Consider the following 25,162-nt stretch of genomic DNA (forward strand, 5'->3'; position numbering starts at 1 on the left):
AGAAGGCATACGGCATGCTTTCCTTCATCGGACGGGGTATTGAGTACAAGAGTTGGCAGGTCATGTTACAGTTGTATAGGACTTTGGTTCGGCCACATTTGGAATACTGCGTGCAGTTCTGGTCGCCACATTACCAAAAGGATGTGGATGCTTTGGAGAGGGTGCAGAGGAGGTTCACCAGGATGTTGCCTGGTATGGAGGGCGCTGGCTATGAAGAGAGGTTGAGTAGATTAGGATTATTTTCATTAGAAAAAAGGAGGTTGAGGGGGGACCTGATTGAGGTGTACAAAATCATGAGAGGTATAGACAGGGTGGATAGCAAGAAGCTTTTTCCCAGAGTGAGGTATTCAATTACTAGGGGTCACGAGTTCAAAGTGAGAGGGGAAAAGTTTAGGGGGGATATGCGTGGAAAGTTCTTTACGCAGAGGGTGGTGGGTGCCTGGAACGCGTTGCCAGCGGAGGTGGTAGATGCGAACACTATAGCGTCTTTTAAGATGTATCTAGACAGATACATGAATGGGCAGGAAGCAAAGAGATACAGACCCTTAGAAAATAGGCGACATGTTTAGGTAGAGGATCTGGATCGGCGCAGGCTTGGAGGGCCGAAGGGCCTGTTCCTGTGCTGTAATTTTCTTTGTTCTTTGTTCACATTGCTGTGGGTTTGCAGTCACACGTAGGCCAGACCAGGTAAGGGCAGCAGATTTAGACCAGGTAAAGACAGCAGATTTCCTTCCCTAAGGGGACATTCGTAAACCAGATGGATTTTTACAACAACCGACAATGGTTTCATGGCCATCATTAAGCTAGCTTTTTTAAATTCCAGATTTATTAATTGAATTCAAATTCCACCTTCTGCTGTGGTGGGATTCGAACCCATGTCCCCTGAGCAATACCCTGGGTCTCTTGGTTCCTGGTCCAGTAACAATACCACTACACCACTCCCTCCCCCATCGGTGGTGTATAGAACTGTATCCTAGCAAAAGTCAACATTTTTAGAAGACTAAGGGACTATAATCATTGTTAGATGCAACATCAAATATATGTAGTAAAAACATACGCCATTCTAACTATAAGAATTTTCACCCTGATATGGGGGTAAGAATGGAGGTGGGCAGGCATGTAATTTTGTACCACCAGCTGGTATGCCAGTTTGCCAGCACAATCCCGTCCTCAAGCCATTTTACAGGAGGTGGGATCGGGGGTGGAAGGGCTACCCGCCTGCAAGTGGTGGGTAGCTAACTCAAGTAAGTTAAAGGCCAATTATCAGAGGCTGATTGGAATTTTCCAGTTGGCCTGCCAGCTCCACTTTGGCATCGGTAGCACAGCAGCTGCCTGGAGGCAGCCTTCTAGCAGCAGACCAGGGTGCCAGTGCTCCAGGCAGACAGGACCGCAACCTCCACCTCTGCCTCCTAGCCACAGCTGCAGCCACAGGCTGCCCTGTGGAGGGAATCCCCCTCCACAATGGTGGCCCAGCAGCTGACCATTTTTTAGTTCAGATTTTTTTTATAGTTGCTGAGAGGGCACCTCAAGATGGAGGCGCCCTCTCTTTCCCTTACCTGGAACAGCAAGCTTCAGCTCCTTCTGTGCTGGTGGGCCTCCTGTAGGCCCTCTAACATGAGAGCACGCCCACCATCCTTAATTGTATGGCGAGCGCTCCCTCTGGCCACCAATTGGCCAATCAAGGGAAAATCACTGCCCTATGAGTCAGTATCAACGCACCCTCTATTTTTTTTTCTTTTTGGAGCGTGTGGGTGACTTGTTTAAGTGCGTAGTCCTTGAAAAAAAATCTGCATTGCCAGGCATGCGTGGTAACTTAAAGGGGCCGACTTGTGTGCAGGCTGCGCAGGAACTTTCGGTTGCACCGCAGCTTAGAGGGAACAATGGTCAGTATTACAGATTGGGGGGAAAAAGTGTCCTTCGGGCACAAATTGTTGCACATTTTACACGATTCTGATTTAGCAATGAGAGTGAATACTTCCAGGGGACAGAAGAAACAGTTACTTTTTTTAAAACATAAAAAAGAAGTGAAAGTTGTATTCAAATGAGTTACCATAGGCGTGACACGTGTTCTTTCTCACTTAAGGCCCGGGTTCCTCATGTTTATCCAGCACAATTGATGTGGCTTGAAGTTTAAATTAATTGTTATTTCAAAGTAATTTTGCTGATTTTAGGCAAACTTACCAATGTGGATTCACAGCAGCAATGTGATAATGTGAGTAGCATCATAGCACAGGTAGAACGTTACCTGAAATTAGCAAACAAAAAATAAATTAATCTTTCAAAAATTGATCTTGCAAAGCAGACAGCTCACCAAAAAAATCAAATTAAGTCAAACCTCTTCTGGTTCCTCAGAGTGATTCAGTGGGAGAGGTAAATGCATCAGCCTGCGTGGTACACTGTAGTCATTAATTCAGTCTATGAAAGTCGCAGGTTGATTTCTGATCTCTGCACTTGTTGAATCAACATGGCAGCAGCCTCAGTTATTTATGGAACTGTACCCCAGCAAGAATGAGCACCTCGATGAAAAGAGGAAAGAAAACTAGGGGTGGGGTATCAGAAAGAAAATGATTTTTTTTTCTCTTTACGTTTTCACATCTTCGCTCCTGACAGTGTTGATTTGTGCTGTTCCATGGGTCCCACATATCAGGATGGTTCAAATAATCAATCTTCATGTGTGAGCCTATGATCCTGATATCTGTACAGGCGCACTTTCTAGCAAGTCACAAGTCTGACGGTAAATAAAAACCACTAGTTATTGGTTTATGCCACCTCTAATCACCAATATAACCGACCTTAAACCTCATATGTACAGAATTGTTTTTGTTTGTTTTTAAATTGGCTTACTATTGAAATTAGACTTTCTTTCTAATTAAAATATCCAACCTATCCCATTAATTAATTAATATTGAGGGGGTGGGGAGCCAGAAAATCATCCCAAGAATTGGTGCAAAATGGACGGCATTGGATCGTCCACCAGCTCCAGAGATATTTGATTCCATTAACTGCAATGGAACGGAATATCAGGCTCTGTGGAAAACGGGCGGCCGATCCGATACCGCCCATTTTTCGCCACTGCCCGAGATCAATTACAACCCTTGGGAGTTTTTGTTTTGTAAATGGTAGGTTGAATTGAGCAAGGCGCACCTGCCTTCTTGTGTCTTGCAGTCCTTATCTCATTGAATACCATGAATTATAATTGAATCTGACGAAACCTTGATAACGTCGCTCTTTCTGACATCAACCCCGCTGCAGTAGTTTAAATGTGAAACAAGCTCGTCCAGGCTGGCTTAGTGGCAAAACAAGTGACACACAAATAGTCATTTATTGTTTCTCTTTTCCGATGTGTATTTTTTTTTTGGCTTTCTTAAGATAAAAGCTATTCTCAAATCCCTGTATTTACTACAGAAGAACCCGCAGTCAGTGAGAGACCCTGATCCAGAAAAATGAGAATTCCAATTCCACGTTTTCAGAGAGATCCTTTCTTGACACCAGGAGGAAGTGGAAAGCTTCAGTCTCTGCTCATGGCCACTAGCACAACAGAGAGCATCAGTCTGCACGAAGAAAAGAGAGGCAAAATAAAAGCAGTAGGAGCAGAGAAGATCTAAGGAAAAAGGGCCTTCTCTCAACAGCCATCCTGGAGGCTTCCTATTCCAGGAATGAGGACTGAAGCCTGGCTGGTTCCCAGATGATACAGTTGGACAGAGTTTCTGGCTGTTAGTTCCTTGAAGAAGTTCTTGGTTTGTTTTTCCTCTCTCTGGAGCAGGGCTTCTTGTTTTGTCCCCTGGGGAGGTTGCACTGTTCCTCTCCCTGTCTCTGGCTGCTTGTGGGTGCCTGTATCCCTCTGCTTTTGCCCGTCTCCGAGAGCCTCCCTTGCTGCTGTCTCTCTGCCTCCCTCTCTCTCTCCCACCAAGATGGCGGACTTGGAGGCTGTGCTGGCTGATGTGAGCTATTTAATGGCGATGGAGAAAAGCAAATCGACTCCAGCCGCCAGAGCCAGCAAGAAAATTGTACTTCCAGAGCCCAGGTAAGAAATCGAAGAAAAAAAGAATGAATCCTCAGGTAAAAATGTCTCCAAATCCGAATTTAAAAGCTGCAGCCCGTTTGTCATGTCAAGCGTAGCACCTTCGAATCATCATCAAAACACAGCAGCAGTTGTCATTTATTGCACAAATTCTTAATAATATATTAAAACATAAAACACGTTATTAACAGAAGCGAAAGAGATCAAACGCGCCTAACCTCGGTGTACATCCAAAGGGACCCAATCGATAGTTATAGATTGGAGACATTCTCTGCAACCGTTAATATCCCCATTTGAGTGAATCTCAAATTTGCTTTTTTTTTTGAAAAAAAACTAATTAAAATCAATTTAAAGCAGTAGTATTAAGTGATTGTATAATGTCTAAAACAACATCATGTCTACAGGGTCTTGTATATTCTTTTATGAAAAATCAAAAATGTACATTCCCAATGCACGAAAAATGTGCAACCTCAAAATAATATAGGTTAGAATGATTTATTTTGTTTTTGTCTAGCTATCACGTGAGTCTTCTGCATTAATACATCTCCAGTAAGAATTATATTTGAGAATTTGTTTCAGCTGATCGGAAATAATTTGAATAACAAAATCTCTGGCTTAAAATGAAAAACACCTTCTCAAGGAAATTAAATTGGAGAAAATGTTTTTAAAAAATAAAAGACAGCACTTATCAATTTTAGGATTAGCTCTTCCTGCAATGTGTCATAAATATGTAAAAGATTTTTTTTTAGAAAGGCATATGTAAAGTGAGATTAAATGTGAATGCAATATTATTTAAAAGTGAATACAAAATTTGGTGTATATTATGCAGCCAAATCCATTTTTGGAGGAAAGGATGCTATGTACATTTTTAATTTTTGTAAATAGGCCATTCACGCTAGAAGTAATGAGATTGTAGGTTTTATGGTTCCTTCCTGTGATTTGAACAAACACAAGCACAGCAGAGAGTGCAATGTGAGTTATGGGAGGGAACTTGTGGATACGTTGCTTCCACAATAATATGTTAGAAATTCAAGTTAACACAAGGGCATGGGGGAAATTAAGTGAACTGGAAAATGAAATGAACTTAAGTGCAAATATGGTGCATGTGTTTTGATTGTTACATATTGCATGTATGTAAGGAGTGTAACTCCATCCGTCCTGAAAAACTAAATGTTTGAGAAAGAGGAGGTAAACTGATATTGAATTTGCCTAAATTGCTGATGATTATTCCTCACAACCCTTAAAAAAAAACTACTTTGTTGTAAATACAGTGTTCTGTTTGTGATCATGTGTATTCATATAAAATATATACTTCTGAAACTATACACAAGTTTTGTATATTTGTTACGTGGAGTGTCTGGTATAGGACATAATAAAAATTAAGTTATACCATTTTCTTTCCCCAAAGAAACCCACTTGTCAGTTTTGATCAAATTTTCAATTCAGTTGACCAGCCTTGCAATTTTTGTGTGCATCTGATGCACTCACAGAAAACAAAACAAGTTAGCTGATTTCCAGAGAGGGAATCTAGTTGTTGGAAATCATTTTAAAAAAAAAGTTTTAAAGCTTTTTATAAGAAAAGACTTTAAAGACGAATATCAGAGTAACTACGTTGTTGTCTGGATGATATAATCTATTCTGTATGACTGATGGTGATAAAGTATTCTCTCATCCATATTTTGAGCCTGCGTTTGAAAGGCTTTTTCAGGTTTTTTTTTTGGCAAAGCATTTCTTTCAGTCATATTAGATTATTTCCCTAAAATGATAATCTGAGAAAAAAATCCCATAATGAGGAATATTATGAAAATAGGAGTTAAGCAAATGTAGATTTCAGGAATGAGCCTCTGTTTATAATATAATTTGAATGACTTCACAAGCATGAAAGGCCCTTAATACACAGGCACAGCGGGAGTGAGTTAGGAAGAGCTGTCTTGCTAATGAAAGAGGAGTCTGAATGCATCATACCCGCCTTGCTGTGGTAGTTTGTAATACTCGTTCTTTGGTGGTTGATGAATTTCCAGTCAGCTTGGAAGTTCCCCTTTGGTCTAGTGAGAAAAGACACCACCAGGTGTAGTGGCAAATAATATAGACCAAAATATCCCAGATTCAGTACCTGGTCTGTGTAGAGTTAGTTGACCTAATCTGGGTGGTTAGAATTGATATTAGTGATTTGGGATTAGGAATGAGAAAAATCAGCCAAGGTTCTCCTGATTGCTACCCAGTGGTCTCTGCTAGAATGTATGTGGAGTTAATATTGTCCTTCTTGGTTGAAGACCAACCTGACACGCTCTAAACTCTCAATGGAAGAATAATCACTTAGGCGAGGTACCAGCTAGCTGCTGACAATCATGGAACTGTGCTGCAACACAGGTTAATGCATGCACTTTTTCATGGGTCTACAATTCTGCCACTGGAATGACAGGCAGATTTAGTGTATGTTTACTGAAGTAGAACACTGTCAGTATTAAAGGGACTTTAGAGAGGTCAAAGAATGGCTGATGTGTGGAATGGGATTCGGGGTTTTCTGTTGTAGTTGGAACTGGGAATGTTGTGAGATGCAACACGGGAAGTTTTACTCATTCATCTAATTTGTGCTTCCTTCATCTCGTTGAAGGAGGCAGTTTAGATGGAGCATTATTCTGCATTTAGCTGGTTTGTAACTGAACTCAGAGCGCCTGACAGAGAATTGCCGAATGACTTTCACTCGGGATCTACCCCCAGGACAGCAGAGGCAGCTTTATTTTCTTTACTCAGATGTACTGTATCTGACCCGGGAGTGCTTGATGTGCACAGGGTAGAAGATGTTCCATTGCATAGCATGGCCAACCCTGACATGGTTGAGCACAAAATTTCACTAAAAATAATTTTCATATATATAAAATATACATAAATAGTCTGAAATCTGATTTTTTAAACATTTGTTAAAATTTGCCCAGTTCTGTGTTTAGATAGGAGTTATTGTTCATGAAGCTTAATGCAGAAACAGAAATTTATCTACACCATGCCTGCAAGTACATCACGACAATATCTTGGGTTTCTGGAACATCTCTATTATTATTTGCTCCTTTTAAAATAAATTTTATGCTTCCTCTAGCTTTCCCAATGCTGTGTCTTGTACCCGAGCTGTTGGGCAGTTGGCTCAAGGCAGGCTCAAGGCATCTTGCATTGAAGCTCTTTTTTAATTCAAGAAGGAATTCTTGAGCTGCCCAATGGCTCGGTGAATTTATTTGGCAAGTAGCAACTATAAGTCACAGAATTGTTGTAGTGCAGAAGGAGGCCATTCAGCCCATCATGTCTGCACCGGCTCTTCGAAAGAGCAATTTACTCAGTTCCATTTCCCCCACCTTCTCCCCGTAACCCTGCACATTCTTCCTTTTCATATCATAGTCTAATTCCCTTTTGAATGTTTCAATTGAACCTGCCTCCACCACACTCTCAGACAGTGCATTCTAGACCTTAACCACTCTCTCCGTGAAAAAGTTTTCCTTCTTGTCACTTTTGCATCACTTATCAAATACTTTAAATTTGTGCCCTCTCGTTTTCGATTCTTTCACAAGTGGTAACAGTTTCTCTCTATATCTACTTTATCCAGACCCCTCATGATTTTGAATACCTCCATCAAATCACCTCTCCGCCTTCTCTTCTCCAAGGAAAACAGCCCTAACTTCTCCAATCTATCATAAATGAAATTCCTCATCCCATAAAAACCAGGAAAGGTCCCCATTTCATAGTTGTTGTATGCTGAGTTATCTGGGCAATGTTAAGGATGCTAAAATACCTTCAGTGGCCCTGGGTTAGGGAGGGGAATAGTTCACGTGTCAGGTAATGGATACAAGATTGGGCATGGCTGTGATGACTCACACCTCGCCTCCTTAGCTAAGCAGTCACTGTTGATGCTCAGACATTAGTAATTTGGAGGACAACCTGCAACCGTGGAAAGGGAGATGTGAGAAAATTGATTTTTTTTTAAAGGGCAAAGAACAAAATAATTGCTAAATATATTAGGTTATCTTCATAGTTTACACAAGTGCAATTCTATGCTGTCAAAGAGGTGAACAATAACATTCCAGAGAGCCCATTTTTCAGTCCCAGTAGTTGATAGCTCTCGACTCATTGCTCTCGATGACATATCACACCATTGGGACCTCGCTAACACAAGAGTTTAGTTACAACCACCAATTTTCTTAAATAGTTGGATTTTTATTTTAAAAAAACAGGAGTGACCACCACAAATATTAAGTATATTAAGGGGATGAAGGGGTATGGGGATAGTGTGGGAAGGTGGAGTTGGGGTAGATCAGCCATGATCATACTGAATGGCAGAGCAGTCTTGAAGGGCCAGATAACCTACTGCTCCTATTTCTTATGTTCTTATTCTGTTTAAACTGTGTTTTGAACTGCATTCTACAGATTTTTGAAAATTCCCACAAAACCAACACAAGCCTACCATGGTACAAAACTGCTACTGCCTTCTCCAATGGGTTAATTGTTCATTTAATGGAACATTTAATCTTGTGCCGAATGAACTATCAGCGGTGGTGTAGTGGTATCGTCACTGGACCAGTAACCCAGAGACCCAGGGTATTTCTCTGGAGACATGGGTTCGAATCCCATCACAGTAGATAGTGGAATTTGAATTCAATTAATAAAATCTGGAATTAAAAGCAAATGGCCATGAAACCATTGTCGATTGTTGTAAAAACGTATCTGGTTCACTAATGTCCTTTAGGGAAGGAAATCTGCTGTCCTTACCTGGTCTGGCCTACATGTGACTCCAGACCCACAGCAATGTGGTTGACTCTTACATGCCCTCTAAAATGACCTAGAAAGCTACTCAGTTGTATCTAACTGCTACAAAATCAATAAAACAGGATGAAACCAAACGGACCACCCGGCATTGACCTAGGCACCGGAAATGACCACGGCAAATCCAGTCCTGTCGAACCTGCAAAGTCCTCCTTCCTAACATCTGGGGGCTTGTGCCAAAGTTGGGAGAGCTGTTCCGCGGAGTAGTCAAGCAACAGCCTGACATAATCATACTCACGGAATCATAACATACAGACAATGTCCCAGACGCTGCCATCGCCATCCCCGGGTTATTTCCTGTCCCACCGGCAGGACAGACCCAGCACAGATGGCGGCACAGTGGTATACAGTAGGGAGGGAATTGCCCTGGTAGTCCTCAGTATCTACTCCGGACCCCATGAAGTCTCATGGCATCAGGTCAAACATGGACAAGGAAACCTCCTGCTGATTACCACCTACCGCCCTCCCTCAGCTGACGAATCACTGCTGCTCCATGTTGATCAACACTTGGAGAAAGCACTGAGGGTGGCAAGGGCACAGAATGTACTCTGGGTGGGGGACTTCAATGTCCATCTCCAAGAATGGCTCGGTAGCACCACTACTGACTCAGCTGGCCGTGTCCTAAAGGACCTAACTGCTAGACTGGGTCTGCGGCAGGTGGTGAGGGAACCAACAACAGGGAAAAACATTCTTGATTGACCTTGTCCTCACCAATCTGCCTGCCGCAGATGCATCTGTCCATGACAGTATTGGTAGGAGTGACCACCGCACATTCCTTGCGGAGACGAAATACTGCCTTCACATTAAAGATACCCTCCATTGTGTTGTGTGGCATTACCACTGTGCTAAATGCGATAGGTTTCGAACAAATCTAGCAATGCAAAACTGGGCATCCATGAGGCGCTGTGGGCCATCGGCAGCAGCAGAATTATACTCGACCACAATCTGTAACCTCATGGCCCGACATATCCCCCACTCTACCATCACCATCAAGCCAGGAGACCAACCCTGATTCAATGAAGAATGCAGGAGGGCATGCCAGGAGAAGCACCAGGCATACCTCAAAATGAGGTATCAACCTGGTGAAGCTACAACACAGGACGACTTGCGTGCCAAACTGCGTAAGCAGCATGCGATAGACCGAGCTAAGCAATCCCGTAACCAACGGATCAGATCTAAGCTCTGCAGTCCTGCCACATCCAGCCATGAATGGTGGTGGATAATGAAACAATTAACTGGAGGAGATGACTCCACAAATATCCCCATCCTCAATGATGGGGGAGACCAGCACATCAGTGCGAAAGATAAGGCTGAAGCATTTGCAACAATCTTCAGCCAGAAGTGCTGAGTTGACGATCCATCTCGACCTCCTCCTGAAGACCGCCGGCATCACAGATGCCAGTATTAAGCCAGTTCGATTCGCTCCGCGTGATATCAAGAAACGACAGAAGGCTATGGGTCTTGACAGTATTCCGGCAATAGTACTGAAGATCTGTACTCCAGAACATGCTGCGCCCCTAGCCAAGCTGTTCCAGGACAGCTACAACACTGGCATCTACCCGGCAATGTGGAAAATAGCCCAAGTATGTCCTGTACACAAAAAGCAGGACAAGTTCAACCTGGCCAATTAGCACCCCATCCGTCTACTCTCAATCATCAGTATAGTGATGGAAGGTGTCATTGACAGTGCTATCAAGCGGCACTTGCTTAGCAATAACCTGCTCAGTGACACTCAGTTTGGGTTCCTCCAGGGCCACTCAGCTCCTGACCTCATTACAGCCTTGGTTCAAACTTGGACAAAAGAGCTGAACTCCAGAGGCGAGGTGAGAGTGACTGCCCTTGACATCAAGGCAGCATTTGACTGAATATGGCATCAAGGAGCCCTAGAAAACTGGAGTCAATGGGAATCAGGGGGAAAACTCTCTGCTGGTTGGAGTCAAACCTAGCACAAAGGAAGATGATTGTGATTGTTGGAGGTCAATCATCGGAGCTCCGGGGCATCACTGCAGGAGTTCGTCAGGGTAGTATTCTAGGCCCAACCATCTTCAGCTGCTTCATCAAAGACCTTCCTTCAATCATAAGGTCAGAAGTGGGGATGTTCGCTGATTGGTGCTGAACATTGCACATTCACGACTCCTCAGATTCTGAAGCAGTCTGTCCAGAAAAGCAGCAAGACCTGGACAATATCCAAGCTTGGGCTGATAAGTGGCAAGTAACATTCGTGTCACACAAATGCCAGGCAATGACCATCTCCAACAAGAGAGAATCTAACCATCTTCCCTTGATATTCAACGGCATTACCATCGCTGAATCCCCCACTATCAACATCCTGGGGGCTACCGTTGACCAGAAACTGAACTGGAGTAGCCATATAAATACTGTGGCTACAAGAGCAGGTCAGAAACTACGAATCCTGCGGCGAGTAACTAGCCTCCTGATTCCCCAAAGCCTGTCCACTGTGTGCAAGGCACAAGTCAGGAGTGTGATGGAATACTGTCCACTTGCCTGGATGGGTGCAACTCCAACAACACTCGAAGCTTGACACCATCCAGGACAAAGCATCCCGCTTAATTGGCATTCCCTCCACCACCGTCGCACAGTGGCAGCAGTGTGTACCATCTACAAGATGCACTGCAGCAATGCACCAAGGCTCCTTAGACAGCACCTTCCAAATCCGCGATCTCTACCAACTAGAAGGGCAAGGGCAGCAAATGCAGGGAATACCACCACCTGCAAGTTCCCCTCCCAAGTCACACACCGTCCTCACTTGGAACTATATCGTCGTTCTTTCATTGTTGCTGGGTCACGATCCTGGAACTCCTTTCCTAACAGCACAGTGGGTGTCCCTACCTCACATTGACTGCAGCGGTTCAAGAAGCCAGCTCACCGCCACCTTCTCAAGGGCAGTTAGGGATGGGCAATAAGTGCTGGCCTAGCCAGTGACGCCCACATCCCATGAATGAATTTAAAAAAAAAAGCTTGGAGATATAAAAGTCAACTTTATTGAATACCTTTCGTGCAATTCCTTTTGTGGAGGTTTTTTTTGTGGCGGGTGTCAATAACAGGAATTTGTGGTTAGTACACTTGGCACTGATATGTGTCCTGCTACAACAACAGCTTATATTTATATAGCAGCTTTAATGTAATAAAATGTCCCAAGCTGCTTCACAGGAGCATTATAAAACAAAATATGACATTGAGCCACATAAGGAGATATTAGATTAGACGACCAAAGACTTGGCCAAAGAGGTAGGTTTTAAGCAGTGTCTTAAAGGAGGAAAGCGAGATAGGTAGTTGTCATGAGGGAATTCCAGAGCTTAAGGCCTAGGCAACTGAAAGTTCGGCCACCAATGGTGGAGCAATTAAATTCGGGAATGCTAAAGATGCTAGAATTAGATGAGAGAAGATATTTCGGAGGGTTGTGGTGGTGGAAGAAATGACAGAGATAGGGAGGGGCACGGCCATGGTGGGACTTGAAAACAGGATGAGAACTTAAAAACCAAACATTGCTTGACTGGGAGCCAATATAGATATGGGCAACAGAGTATTTGATGACCTCAAATTTACAGAGGGTAGAATGTGGGAGACCGGCCAGGAGTGGATTGGAATAGTCAAGTCTAAAGGTAATGATGGCATGAATGAGGTTTTCAGCAGCAGATGAGCTGAGACAGGGGCATAGTTGGGCGATGTTGTGAAATAGGTGGTCTTAGCGATGGCTGGAATATGTGGTTGGAAGCTTGCCTTGGGGTCAATCATGATACCAAGGTTGTGAACTGACTGGTTTAGTCTCAGACTGTTGCCAGGGAGAATTATGGCATTGGTAGCTAGAGAACAGAGTTTGGAGCAGGGACCGAAAACAATTGCTTCAGTCTTCCTAATATTTAATTGTAGGAAATTTCTGCTCACCAAATACTGGATGTTGGATACGCAGCCTGATAATTTAGCAACAGTGGTGAGGTGGAGCTGGGTGTCGTCCGTGTACATGTAAAAACTAACACTGTCCTTTTGGATGATGTTGCCTAGGGGCAGCATGTAGATGAGAAAAAGGAGGGGGGGGGGCGTGGAGAACATATCCTTGGAGGACAGCAACAGTAATGGTGCAGGAGTAGAAAGAGAAGCCATTATAAGTGATACTCTGGATACAATTAGATAGATAAGAATGAACGACAGCTGGACAACTGTGGAAAGGCATTGGAGGAGGATGGTGTGGTTAACCATGTCAAAGGCTGCAGACAGTTCGAGAAGGGTGAGGAGCGATTGTGACAGAAGTAAACTATCACATAGGATGTTATTTGTGACTTTAAGAGCTGTTTTGGTCATAAGGCAGGGGTGGAAACCTGATTGGAGAGATTCAAACATGGAGTTCCTACACTGCTAGATTGTGGCTGTCCAATGACAGGAACCCACTGGTAAGGGAATGTCAATACTTTTCTAATAAATGTACTGAGGACAACATTTGTACAGTTGCATGTCCCTCCTCTCGCACACATAGAGCCACAGAAGAGTACAGCACAGAAACAGGCCATTCAGCCCAGCATGCCTATGCTGGCTCTTCAGTAGACCAATCAAAAGCTAATCCTATTATTCTGCTCCCTTTACATAGCCCTGTATTTTCCTTTGTTACAAATGTTTATTCAATTTTCAGTGCCATGGTCTCTGCCTCAAGCGTTCCCTGCAGCAAAGCATTGCATACTCCCAAAAAATTACTGTGTAGGAATTTCTCGAAATCTCTCTCTCTTTCTTACAAACAATTTTAAATTGATGGCATCTTGTCTCTGACTCGCCAGCCAGAGGAAATATTCCTTCCCTATTCACTCTATCAAAAACCTTCATAATTAGAAAAAATCTCTCTTAAATCTCATTTTATCCTCCTTTGCACCTGTGGAAATAATCCCACAATTTCAAATTTTTTCTTAGTTGTCGTTCCTCATCCCAGCTTCATCCTGGTCAATCTGTTGTCTGCTGTTAGTGGCTTTAATAATACTTCCACAATGGGGCCACTAAAACTGCATAAATTATTTTAACTGTGGTCCAACCAATGTTTTGTACAAATTTTTAGATTTTTTTTTACTCTTATGTTCTATGTTGCTATTTATAAAACCCAAAGTACTGTTGGTATTTGATGGCTATATGGCCTTACGCTTGCAGAAAATTATGTATTTGCATCCTTTTATTGCATCCTTCAGCATCTTTGCATTGAATGTGTACTCCCATTCATTGTTTTTTTTTCCTTCCAGGTATGACCTCAAATGTATCTGCCACCTGTCTGCCATTCCACTAACCTGTCTGTTTTCCTGAAGCCTTTTACAGCTCCCATTCTTTGTCAAAACCACTACTTTTTTTTTCCAACTAATTTTAAGATTGTGCTTCTCATGCTCAAGTCCAAATAATCTCTATATAACAACAACAAAAAAGGGCCCATCGCTGACCCCAAGCGTATAAAACTTCCAACTCTTCTCCGATCCAAGCAAAACCTTTTTACTCCAACTCTTTGATTTCTATCTGTGCAACTACATTTCTTGTGTATGGCTAATTTTTATTAAAACAAACCCCTTGAGAAACACTTTACTGAACACTGTATACATTATACCTGATGTATAATCCACTTGTATTCAGTTAGTTAGTTCTTCAAAAAAAATTCTCTCAAATTTTTCAGACATGACTTGCTTTTACCAAATCTGCTGGCTGTCCTTGATTATTCCTTGCATTTCTAAATACACTCAATTTTTTTTCTTGAATTATAGATCCCTAGAGTTGCTCACAACTGACATTAGTCTGACTGATCCATAGTTATTCAATTTATTGTTCCTTCTCTTTTTGATCAAAGGTGTGTGTTGGCTACTCTCCAGTTCAGTGACACTATTTGCAAAATTAAGGAATGGAAAACTGTGGACAAAGCCTCTGGCTGTCTGACCACTTTTTCAACATTCTTGGGTGTATGCCATCAGGACTCAGTGACTTATTCACCTTAAATTCTGCACTGCCATCGGTCCACTTGGATTGGCACAGTAAGCAAGTGATCTGTTCACAAGGCTTTGCCAATGATGCTGTGTGTGTATGTCCGTTAGGAACCATTCTAGTGGATGAGTTTGCTCTCTTCTCTTGGGGGAAGTGGCTTGCTGTCTCTTAGCTCCCGAAAGGGATGAGATCAGGAACTGTAGATGTAGACCCAACTAACTGGCATGTGATAGCACATCATGTTTGTACAGCAACATGCTAGGCTGCTGGGCTATTGCAGCCTTCTTGCCTACTATGTAACCAAAGATAAATGAGCGATTCTAAGAAAACTGAGACTGACCCCTGCAAGGACTGTGTCAGTTGCAATATAAAGTTAAACAATTTTTGATTGAAATTCTCACTTATGTAAAACAAGTAGCAGCTTGATTTATATTGCTCCATTAATGCAGAAAATGTGTCCAGGGACTTTTACATAGGGAGGGCAAAGACAAGATAGGTAAAAGCAATACAGAAAAAAAATGGTGAGCCATGATGAGAGTTAGGAGAGTTTTGAAAAGGTTCTTAAAGTGGGCGGGGAACTTAAGAAAGGGATTTTCAGAGAGTACGGCACTGGTGGCTGAAAGGTGGGGGAAGTGAGGGGACACACACAAAAGACCAGAGTTGGCAGAATGGAAGTTATGGTTAAGGATGTAATGTTAAAGGAGGTTGCAGACACAAGGGATAGCCAGACCATGGAGGAATTTTTACTTTGACTTTGTTGTTGGTTGCATGAGACCCTTGTCTTGGTAACCAGTGGTACTACTACAATGTCAAGCTTAATAGAAAATCAGCTTAATACTAGAATAAAGTCCTGGTGGTTATAGATCTGACAGTGCAGGTGGTAGTGGGGGAGCAATTTGAAATGATGAGCTAACAGTTGCATTTTGTACATTTGGTATAAAATTTCTCTTTATATCTTATTGAGATCAACACAGTTTTTTAAAAAAGCAAGTGACAGCCTCCCAGTGAAGTCATGCAAGCACTTTTTGTTCTTGTAATCAATGAAGACCTTGCTCTATGGCAGCGAGGCCTGGACACCGTATGTCAGCCAAGAGCGACGTCTCAATTCATTCCATCTTCGCTGCCTCCGGAGAATACTTGGCATCAGGTGGCAGGACCGTATCTCCAACACAGAAGTCCTCGAGGCGGCCAACATCCCCAGCTTGTACACACTACTGAGTCAGTGGCGCTTGAGATGGCTTGGCCATGTGAGCCGCATGGAAGATGGCAGGATCCCCAAAGACACATTGTACAGTGAGCTCGCCACTGGTATCAGACCCACCGGCCATCCATGTCTCCGCTATAAAGACGTCTGCAAACGCGACATGAAATCCTGTGAAATTGATCACAAGTCGTGGGAGTCAGTTGCCAGCGTTCGCCAGAGCTGGCGGGCAGCCATAAAGACGGGGCTAAAATGTGGCGAGTCGAAGAGACTTGGTAGTTGGCAGGAAAAAAGACAGAGGCGCAAGGGGAGAGCCAACTGTGCGACAGTCCCGACAAACAAACTTCTCTGCAGCACCTGTGGAAAAGCCTGTCACTCTAGAATTGGCCTTTATAGCCACTCCAGGCGCTGCTTCACGGACCACTGACCACCTCCAGGCGCGTATCCATTGTCTCTCGAGATAAGGAGGCCCAAAAGAAAAAAAGAAAGAATCAATGAAGAATATCAGAAGACTGAAACACTTTAATCTTTGGTGGGTTTTTATCTGCCAGTGCAGTTGTCAACTACTGTCCAGTTAGTGGAGGATTTGATTGCAGCTGGTTAAATCAGATGACCAAATGATATATAATCTTTAAATAAGTGGTGAGAAGGAAGTTGATGGCCAAAACTTTCTACAAATAATTGGTACACTTGGTGGTCAAGGCCTTACCCTCTAAATGTGTTCAATTAAGAAGAATACGATTACATAGTAAATCATGAGATTGTAGCTGTTTGCAGTTGTAACTTCCCATGCATGATCTTAGCCAAACTACTCTGATGAGTGGAGGGTCAACTGTTACTCACAGGGAAAGAAGGTAGAATCACCTAAGAGTGTTGGTTAATAGTGGGTGGGTGGTCATTTGTGTGATAGAAGAGACTAAAATCAGAGGAAGAGTCATTCCAAGATGGAGGGGTGAAATAATCCATTCGCCAGAGGGAGGGGGAGGAGCTGCTGTAAATCTACAAGTGGTCAAATACGGAGATCAGCATTGACATCAGCATCGGTTTGCTGGCTTATCCCTTGGTTGTGTAGGGCTTGTGGCATGGGGCAACCAAAGAAAAGTAGAAAGACTGAAAATAAATATTACCCCAAAAAAAAGCTATTTTTAAAAGAGGTACCATATATCAGGACAATTACTGTTTTGAAAGGAAAATTGTGCAGCATCCTCCCTCCTCACTCAAGCATAATTTGTTATTCATTAGTGTGTAGTGAAATGTACGGGATTTTATGCAGTTTTTCGGGAGTCAACATGTTGCTTGTTAATGGAACAATTGGGCGATTGCTATATTTTTATTTTTTCTTAATTTTCAGCATACGCAGTGTTATGCAAAAATACCTGGAGGAAAGAGATGAACTGACCTTTGAGAAGATCTTCAACCAGAAAATTGGTGAGTTAAAGAATTACACATGTTTCAATGATAATGGTTTGTGCTGCTGGGGTTTGATTTTCTGAGTTCTGTTTTTCATAGTCATACGTGAGCAGATGCTATCAAAGGGGGTGTGAAATTCAAGCCTTTGAATGCTGGCTGTTCCTAGCGTTCAAAAGATCACGCATTTTGGTCACTTGATAATTTTTCTTATCTTTTTCTTCACTTCTCTCCTGAAGTTGCGACTTTTGCTGGGGTGTGACTCTGCATGTGCCTGCAGCCATTCGACACATAATCCAAGTACTTATTCTTTATGCATGGCTTAGAATGAAAAAAAAAAAAAAAAGTTTCAACCATGCAGGGCATCGTACTTGACCATGACCCGCGCATGCGTACTTTCCAGCAGGAGTCACGAGATAATTGACTAGGCAATGGAAACCCTCCTTTATTTCCACACACACTACTAGCCTGAGAGTATTGATGCCAAATGTAGTTTCCCCTAACTGCAGCTAGTTCTGGACAGATAGGGATTGAACCAGAGACCTTCTGGTTTTAATGGATCAGGGATACACTAAGTTAACCAGCTAAGCCAATGTGTGAGCACAAACCTGTTTTTAATCACAACATGTCAGAATAACTGTTGTCACATTTTAATGTTAAGTGTTGTCAAACAGGGTGAGAATAAAAAGCATTTGAACAAGCTGTTCATTGACCAATGCACTGCAGCCCTGATCCAATCAAGTAAGTTTGATGAAAAAATAGACGTACCAGCAGGATTGAAATGGGAGAAAGAAATGGTCCTAATTAGACCAGTCTGAAGTACTTTCAGTGGTATTCCCATGTTTCCTGTCCTGCCCACCCAAAGCTGCTGCTTTGCTGCCTCCTGAATGCTTGATCATATTTCTAGCCTGCTGGTTTCATATTCCCAAACTGATGGGCCTGCCCTCAGCTTGCTAGTGTACTCAATCTGGCAGCTAATTTTCAGACCTGGATCAGTCCTGCAGCTTCCATTTCTGGTGCCAATACGAACTTACTCCCATACATTGCTGAATGTCACTAATGTCCTACCAAATACATCACCATCCTCCTGCACAATTATGGTAAATGACTAAATTCTATACTCAAAAATTAACAAAATAAAGGCTTCTGCAACTTCAGGGCTATGGATGATTGTTGAGATGCTATGAGGACAACTACTGTGATGCACAGAATGTTTTATTTATTTAGTTGAATTTTGCTCAAAGGTTTCACGGAAACTTTGTTTTGCCATCTCAAAATCTTAATGTCCTTTTGTCTGAGAGCACTGCACAAAACATCAGAAACTAACAATGGGTCTAGAAACATTAATATTGGAAAGAATTGATTGTTCTCCAACCTGTTCTTCTGGTGGAGAAACTGGGTAGTTTATTCTGTGCCTCAATTATTAAGAACAAATGCAAAAATAGGACAGGTAAAGGCTATTGAGCCATGATATAACAGCTGGTCTGTCATCAACTTTACCAGACCATAGGTCTGACAAAATGGTTTGTAAAATGTCTGTTCTCTCCAAACGGCAAATTAAGTAAAACAAGAGAACACTTGGCTAATAAATCCTATAATATACATTCTAGACCTTCTTTGATATAGCAATATGAGAACAAGAGTAGACCATTTAACCCTTCAAGCCTGTTCCATCATTCAGTGATCTGTGACCTAACACCATATACCTGCCTTTGCACCATATCCCTTAGATTTTTGTTAACCAAAGGTATTATCACTCAGATTTAAAATTAACAATTGATCTAGCATCAATTGCCTTTTGCAGAAGTAAATTCCAAAGTTTTACCACCCTTTGTGCGTAGAAGTGTTTCCTAATTACACTCCTAAAACGTCTGGCTGTAAGTATTAGACTATGTGCCCCAGTACCAGACTCCCCACCCAGCAGAAATAATTTCTATTTATCCTATCTGTTCCCCTTTATATCTTGAAAACTTTGATCAAATCACCACCCCCTAATGCTCTAAATTCCAGGGAATACAACCTAAATTCCTGTAACCTCTCCTTGTAATTTAACCCTAGGCATCATATTGGTAAATCCATGCTGCACTCGCTCCAAGGCTAATATATCCTTCCTAAGGTGCAGAACTGTTCACAGTACTGCAGGTGTGGTTTAACCAGGATTTTGTACAGCTGTAACATAACATGTACCCCCTTCTATTCTAGTCCTCTCGGTATCCATTGGCCTTTTTGATTTTTGTCTGTATCTCTTCATGACATTTGACATGTGACATTGATTTGCCATTTTCAAAGTCTTGACAGCCAAGAAACCACAGCTATGGATTCATCCTTCTACTAACTAGATGGATATCCAGTTTTTACTTTAGGTTAGCTGACATAGCATTAATTCGGGAGTCTGATCTATATATCTAATATTCTGGAGTTGCTGTGTTCACAAGTATTTAGCTGTTTGAAGAATATTGTTTGAGTAAAGTTCAATAAATTGGACCTGAGTTTGTGTTTGTTAAAGAGACTATTGTCCATCATTTCAGGGAGTTAAATGTACAAACAGCTACTTTAGAGAATGAAATGTGATGGAAGGGCTGAAAATGTGTTTTTGGTCAGTTTAATATCCCTGATCTTCATATCAAATCTTGTCTGTAAAAGTTGCTTCATTGTACTGCTCCAAAGTTTAAGAAGCTGCTCACTGTTATTGTGTAAAATTCCAATACATATGAGAAGGGGAATGGTTTATTGCAATTCTATACAATGTGAGTGTTTGCCAAGGTTCCTTTGGAATTTATATATTGGGATTGAATGAGAAGCAGTTTGATCTGTTATAATTTTAAATAAAGGTAGTGAATGTGAAAGGGGTTTAGTCCTTTTGGAATTTTACACAACTAACCCTCAAACTCTCCATTCCCCTGACTGCGGCCACTTTTGCCTTTCACCCCACTGTAGATGGCCGTACCTTCAACTGTCTTGACCCCATACTATGGAATTCTCTCCCTAAACCCCACCATCTATTTACCACTATCTCCCTTAAAACCATCCTTAATACCCACCTCTTTAACCAAGTACCCTTTCTAATATCTTCTCTTTTGGATTGGCGTCTTTTTTTTTCATCATGCCTCTGTGGAATGATTTTGGGCATTTTTATGTTAAAGGTACTATAGAAATGAAATTTGTTGAGTGAATGGGAAGTGGTTTGATCCACTTGCATTTTATATAAAGAGAATGAATGATTTGTTTTAATTTTTTGGAATTCTCTATGGTGGAATGAGGAGTTGGTTCTTTGGAATACTGTACATTGGAAGGGTTTGGTCCAATGGAATTTCTGTGCTTGGATCATACATGCCCTAATTTGAAGTTAACTATATTGTTATCTACACTAAATATGTATATTAGAAATGTTAAAGATGAACAAACTCTCATAAGAATTGTAGATTGTGTGTAGATATGGCCTTGGGTAGCTTCTTAAATATGTTACTCAGTGGATCTTAAAAAAAAACTCTGTAAAGCGAATCCTGATGAGCAATTTTTGCTGATTTTTAGATCCACAGTGCCCTCCTACCCCATTGCACCTATGAGCAAGGGCCTCTGTTACGACCAGGTGAGAAAGGTGTCTACTAGGGATCCCTCTCAGCCTTCACCTGAACTTACTGTAACCGGGTTTTATTTTTAAACACAGTGTTTTGAGCTCCCCCTTGGTGAATCCTTGTTCACTGCTTTCCAATTATAAGGTAAAGAAACGAGCACAAACAGGTTTTCTTAGGTTTGAAGAAGAAAGGTGAAATTTTATTAAAACTTAAAACTCTAATTTGGTTGACGCCTACAGATACACGACGTGCCCACGCTAGCATGCATACGTGATGCACACATGCAAATAGAGTCAGAAAAGAGCGGAAGAAAAATAAAGTGGAGAGGTTTGAGGCAATATCTGAAGAGCTGTTACGGTTCTTCGAGCTCACTGTAGAGTCCTTTTGTTGGTAGTTCTTGCTTTTCATTGGGGCCCAGTATTCTTCGTAAACCTTGTTCACTGTAGGTGTCTTTTCTCTCTTGGGGTTCATGTGGCATGAATGGATTCTGAAGCTGGTGAGTAAGAGATAGGAGCAGACAGGAGAGAGATGTTCTCCACCCAGGAGCCAGGAGCTTTCTGTCTTCAAGCATTGTTTCTCCAATTTAAACTCTCAGTTCAAAACTCTGCAACAGCCAGTTAATCATGTGACTAAACTGGTCTGATCATGTCTGTTCTGTGTATTGGGAGCAGAGACTGGTTCCTTTGTTCCAACGCTGCGTGCTAGTATGCAAAAATGTCTTTCCGGCTAGGGGCCTGGCAATTCCTTGTAACAGGCCCTCTTTTCTTCCCAGTAACAATTTGAAGTTTCATGTCCATGTGGTGAAATTAATGTGCCTCATTCTTGGCAGGTGGGGGCCTGCATGACAGCCTGAATAAAAAATGCAGTTGGTGCAGCTCCACAGGTACCTCACCAGTGCCTCTGTAGGGAGAGATCTGCAGAATAGAGTAAATGGCGATGTTGCTGCTGGAAATCACTAATGAGAGAGCAGTTTGCGAAGCTTTTCTGTAAGGATAGGAAAGTATAGAGAAAGAAGAACTAGCTTCTATGTGATAGCCAGAAGCATTTCAATGGAAATGTTTAAAATTTAGCAATGAGACGTTTGCTGAGGTGCATTGGTTAATAATTCAGATATATTTGCCAAATTGAGCATTTAGTATTTTGCTTTGTATTTCTAGCAGAAATGTTGACTCGAATCTGGGCAATTGCAAGATGCAAAATCATTAGAACTTTTTTGCAATTCACCAAGCAAAAATGTTGATTTTCCTACTCTCTGCTCCATTTTACACTCCTAATTCAGGTTACTAAATATTTGTTTCAAGTTTCAAATCATGATTCAATCTCCCGGTCATGTTGTGCAATATTTTGGTTATTACAATTTATCTGATGTTGCCTGTTACATTTTCATTGAAAATTATCAGAAATTGGTGCTGTACTGTTCAGACACATATAAAGAAGGTGTCTGAGATGCTGGGAGTCGACAGAGTGAACAGCATTATGGAAGTAATGCAGCTGTTGATGGAGTTAACTTGACTAGCTGTCCTTCCTTTGCACAGTCCAGAGTACCATTAAAGCCCCCTCAGTATTGTTATATGTTCCGAGTTAAAATGTTCAGTGTGTAATGGGCACACTTGGAGAGAAGTTGCTCGTGTTTCTGTGCATTTAAACATAATTGTTAAATTTAGTATGAACCTATAGTCAACACCAGCAATATGGTATCTTCTTGAGAAACGTCAGTAGCTGCCTTGGCTTCATTTTAAAAGTTCTTGTTCTCTTTATGTTGATAAATGTACTACATAGTTGGTTTCCTGATACACACTTTTTAAGAGGCAAAGCCCTCCTTTTGGTCCAATCTTGTGGAAGTATCTGGTCTGCACCTGATGATGTCATTGTGTTAGCTTTTGCTTTTTGATTTAAAATGAAAATGCCAAACAGATTTTTCTGTTAGCACTTGGAAAGATTGCTGCAATGGACACTGATTCTGCTGTCGCTAAAAAAGAACAATTTTGCAATTTACGTATGGCTTAATAAAAATATAAATCAAAGCTAGATACGGGATCTAATTCCTGTATGATGGTAACACAGTACCTGTTCAAAGTGGAGGTTATTGGGGAGGGTAGGATAAACAAATGCAACTTAATAGAAACTAATGAATCTATTTGAAAAACAAGTTTTCAGCAGCACCCACAGAACAGATGTCGATCGCAGATCTGGAATAAGATTTAAAGGTTGGTAACAATGCCAGCAACAAGCAGTGTTTAGGATTCATGGACTAGATGAGCTGAATGGCCTCCTTCTGTGCTGTAATGACTATGACTAAAAATGTGTTGGCGGACAATTTCACTATCTGACAACTGCAGCAATCTAATTTCAATTTTGTAGCCTAAAATTAGGAAACCTAAAAGTCACTTAATATGTGAATACGCATGAACATATGGAATTGAGCTTCTGACTGATGGGTGTGCATTCTGTCATTGAGGATTCAGGTGTCGGCACTGCTGGTGATTGTGACAGTCAACCTCTGCTTTATATTTTGTCTACTATTAATTTTGTGGGTCCTTGCCTATTCCAAGGAATCCAGGCTACCTGTGAAAAATATCTGACTTTACAAGTTGCTGGTGTCCTATACCTGTTGGTGTTTCAAGTGTGAGAGACTGGAGCTAGCTGTGTCATTCACTGAACTGATCCAACAAAACGGCATCAGCATCTTTAATCTAGTCAGCATTACATGTACAAATAATGGAAGGCCATCCAGCAACAACACAGGGAGCTGTGCAGACTGAATAGTGGACTCCACAGAAGGAGCTGTAGTGAACAGTATTCTGCTGATGGGTGGGCATAAGGTGTGGAGTTATGTGAATCAAACGGGTGAGTTGTAGAGGCGCTGAGCTGTGATAGTTCAGGATGAGCTGAACGATGCATTACATGGGAAGTTATATGAACTAAGCAATGTATAAAGGACTGTATGCACTGTACAGCGTCTATGGATTGAATAAAGCATTCCATGGGGTGGATGCGTAGATTGATCAGGGGGCTGTACAGACTCAGCATTATTTTACATGGGGAGCTGGATAGACTGATTAACATGCAGTAAATTGCCTTCATGAGATGTACAGGAAGCTGTATAGGTTGATATATGACAGAATTCCTCTTCTTCTTTGGCCTCCTTGTCTCGAGAGACAATGGGTAAGCGCCTGGAGGTGGTCAGTGGTTTGTGGAGCAGCGCCTGGAGTGGCTATAAAGGCCAATTCTAGAGTGACAGACTCTTCCACAGGTGCTGCAGAAAAATTTGTTTGTCGGGAAAGATAATTTTCTGAAGTATATCAGTAAAATTTGTTATAAAATGGTGATGGTATGAAGGATGATTAACAATGGCTGATGTCACTTCCTGTGGCAGCAGATATTTGGCCTTTTAATTCAGCACCTTCTCTATCTGTAGCCCTGTTTTTCTAATGTCCATCTGCAGCCTTCAGTAAATAATACAAGTTGTGATTTATTCATGTAAAGCAGTACTGGCTATGGCTTCATCACAACATGAAGCCATAAAAATGTTACAATTTAAGAATTAGCTGTTTTAAAAACACCTCTGGCAAATGCAAGCCAGCTCTTGCATGGTTTGAGGGATGTTACTAATTAATCTGATTTCTGTGGCATTGCACACTGAAAAGACTCCAGCCATGTGGCATGACACTAACTCAGCAGATGTTGTTCACGATGTGTAGGTTTATTCACCCAAGTTTATGGCATTCAGTAGAGTTTTAAAAATCTACTGGAATCAAAATTCAAAACAGGATGCAATTCACTGCGGGTAATTTTGACTTTCGGCAATAGTGTAAAATGGCCAATTTCCAATTAGCTGCCTGTTACATAAATCTCTTGATTTTCATTTCCATTGAAGCCACTGGAACCTGTTCTTGCAGTTGTTGCACAATCTACCTTAGCATAAACTCAATCCCTTCAATGTGGTCTCCTGATAGATAGATCTATTGATCTATTTCCAGAAGGCATTCTATAAGGTGCCACATAAAAGATTATTGCACAAGATAGGAGCATGCGGTATTGGGGGTAATGTATTAGCATGGATTGAGGATTGGTTAACACACAGAAGACAGAGTCGGGATTAATGGGTCTTTTTCAGGTTGGAAAGGCGTAAACTAATGGAGTGCCACAAGGATCAGTCCTAGGGCCTCAATTATTTACTATCTATATTAATGA

The 25,162-nt window shown here is 41.7% G+C and overlaps 1 protein-coding gene and 1 long non-coding RNA gene across 2 annotated transcripts in view; one reads left to right on the top strand and one right to left on the bottom strand.

Moving 5' to 3' along the window:
* Positions 1–214: 214 nt before the first annotated feature.
* LOC137382643 (uncharacterized) lies at positions 215–3,898 on the bottom strand. Its single transcript, XR_010977246.1, has 3 exons — positions 2,336–3,898; positions 2,182–2,245; positions 215–734 (listed from the first exon to the last, which is right to left on the bottom strand). It is a non-coding gene; the product is annotated as an uncharacterized lncRNA (long non-coding RNA).
* The window catches only part of grk3 (G protein-coupled receptor kinase 3), a 315,124-nt gene continuing 291,813 nt past the window's right edge, over positions 1,852–25,162 (top strand). The window contains exons 1-3 of the mRNA XM_068054842.1: positions 1,852–1,883; positions 3,406–4,024; positions 17,338–17,414. Coding sequence (XP_067910943.1) covers positions 3,912–4,024; positions 17,338–17,414 — 190 coding nt within the window. The 5' untranslated portion in view covers positions 1,852–1,883; positions 3,406–3,911. The remainder of the gene's footprint in view (positions 1,884–3,405; positions 4,025–17,337; positions 17,415–25,162) is intronic.

Source organism: Heterodontus francisci, chromosome 23 (genome assembly GCF_036365525.1).
Source record: "Heterodontus francisci isolate sHetFra1 chromosome 23, sHetFra1.hap1, whole genome shotgun sequence".
Lineage (NCBI taxonomy): Eukaryota > Metazoa > Chordata > Chondrichthyes > Heterodontiformes > Heterodontidae > Heterodontus > Heterodontus francisci.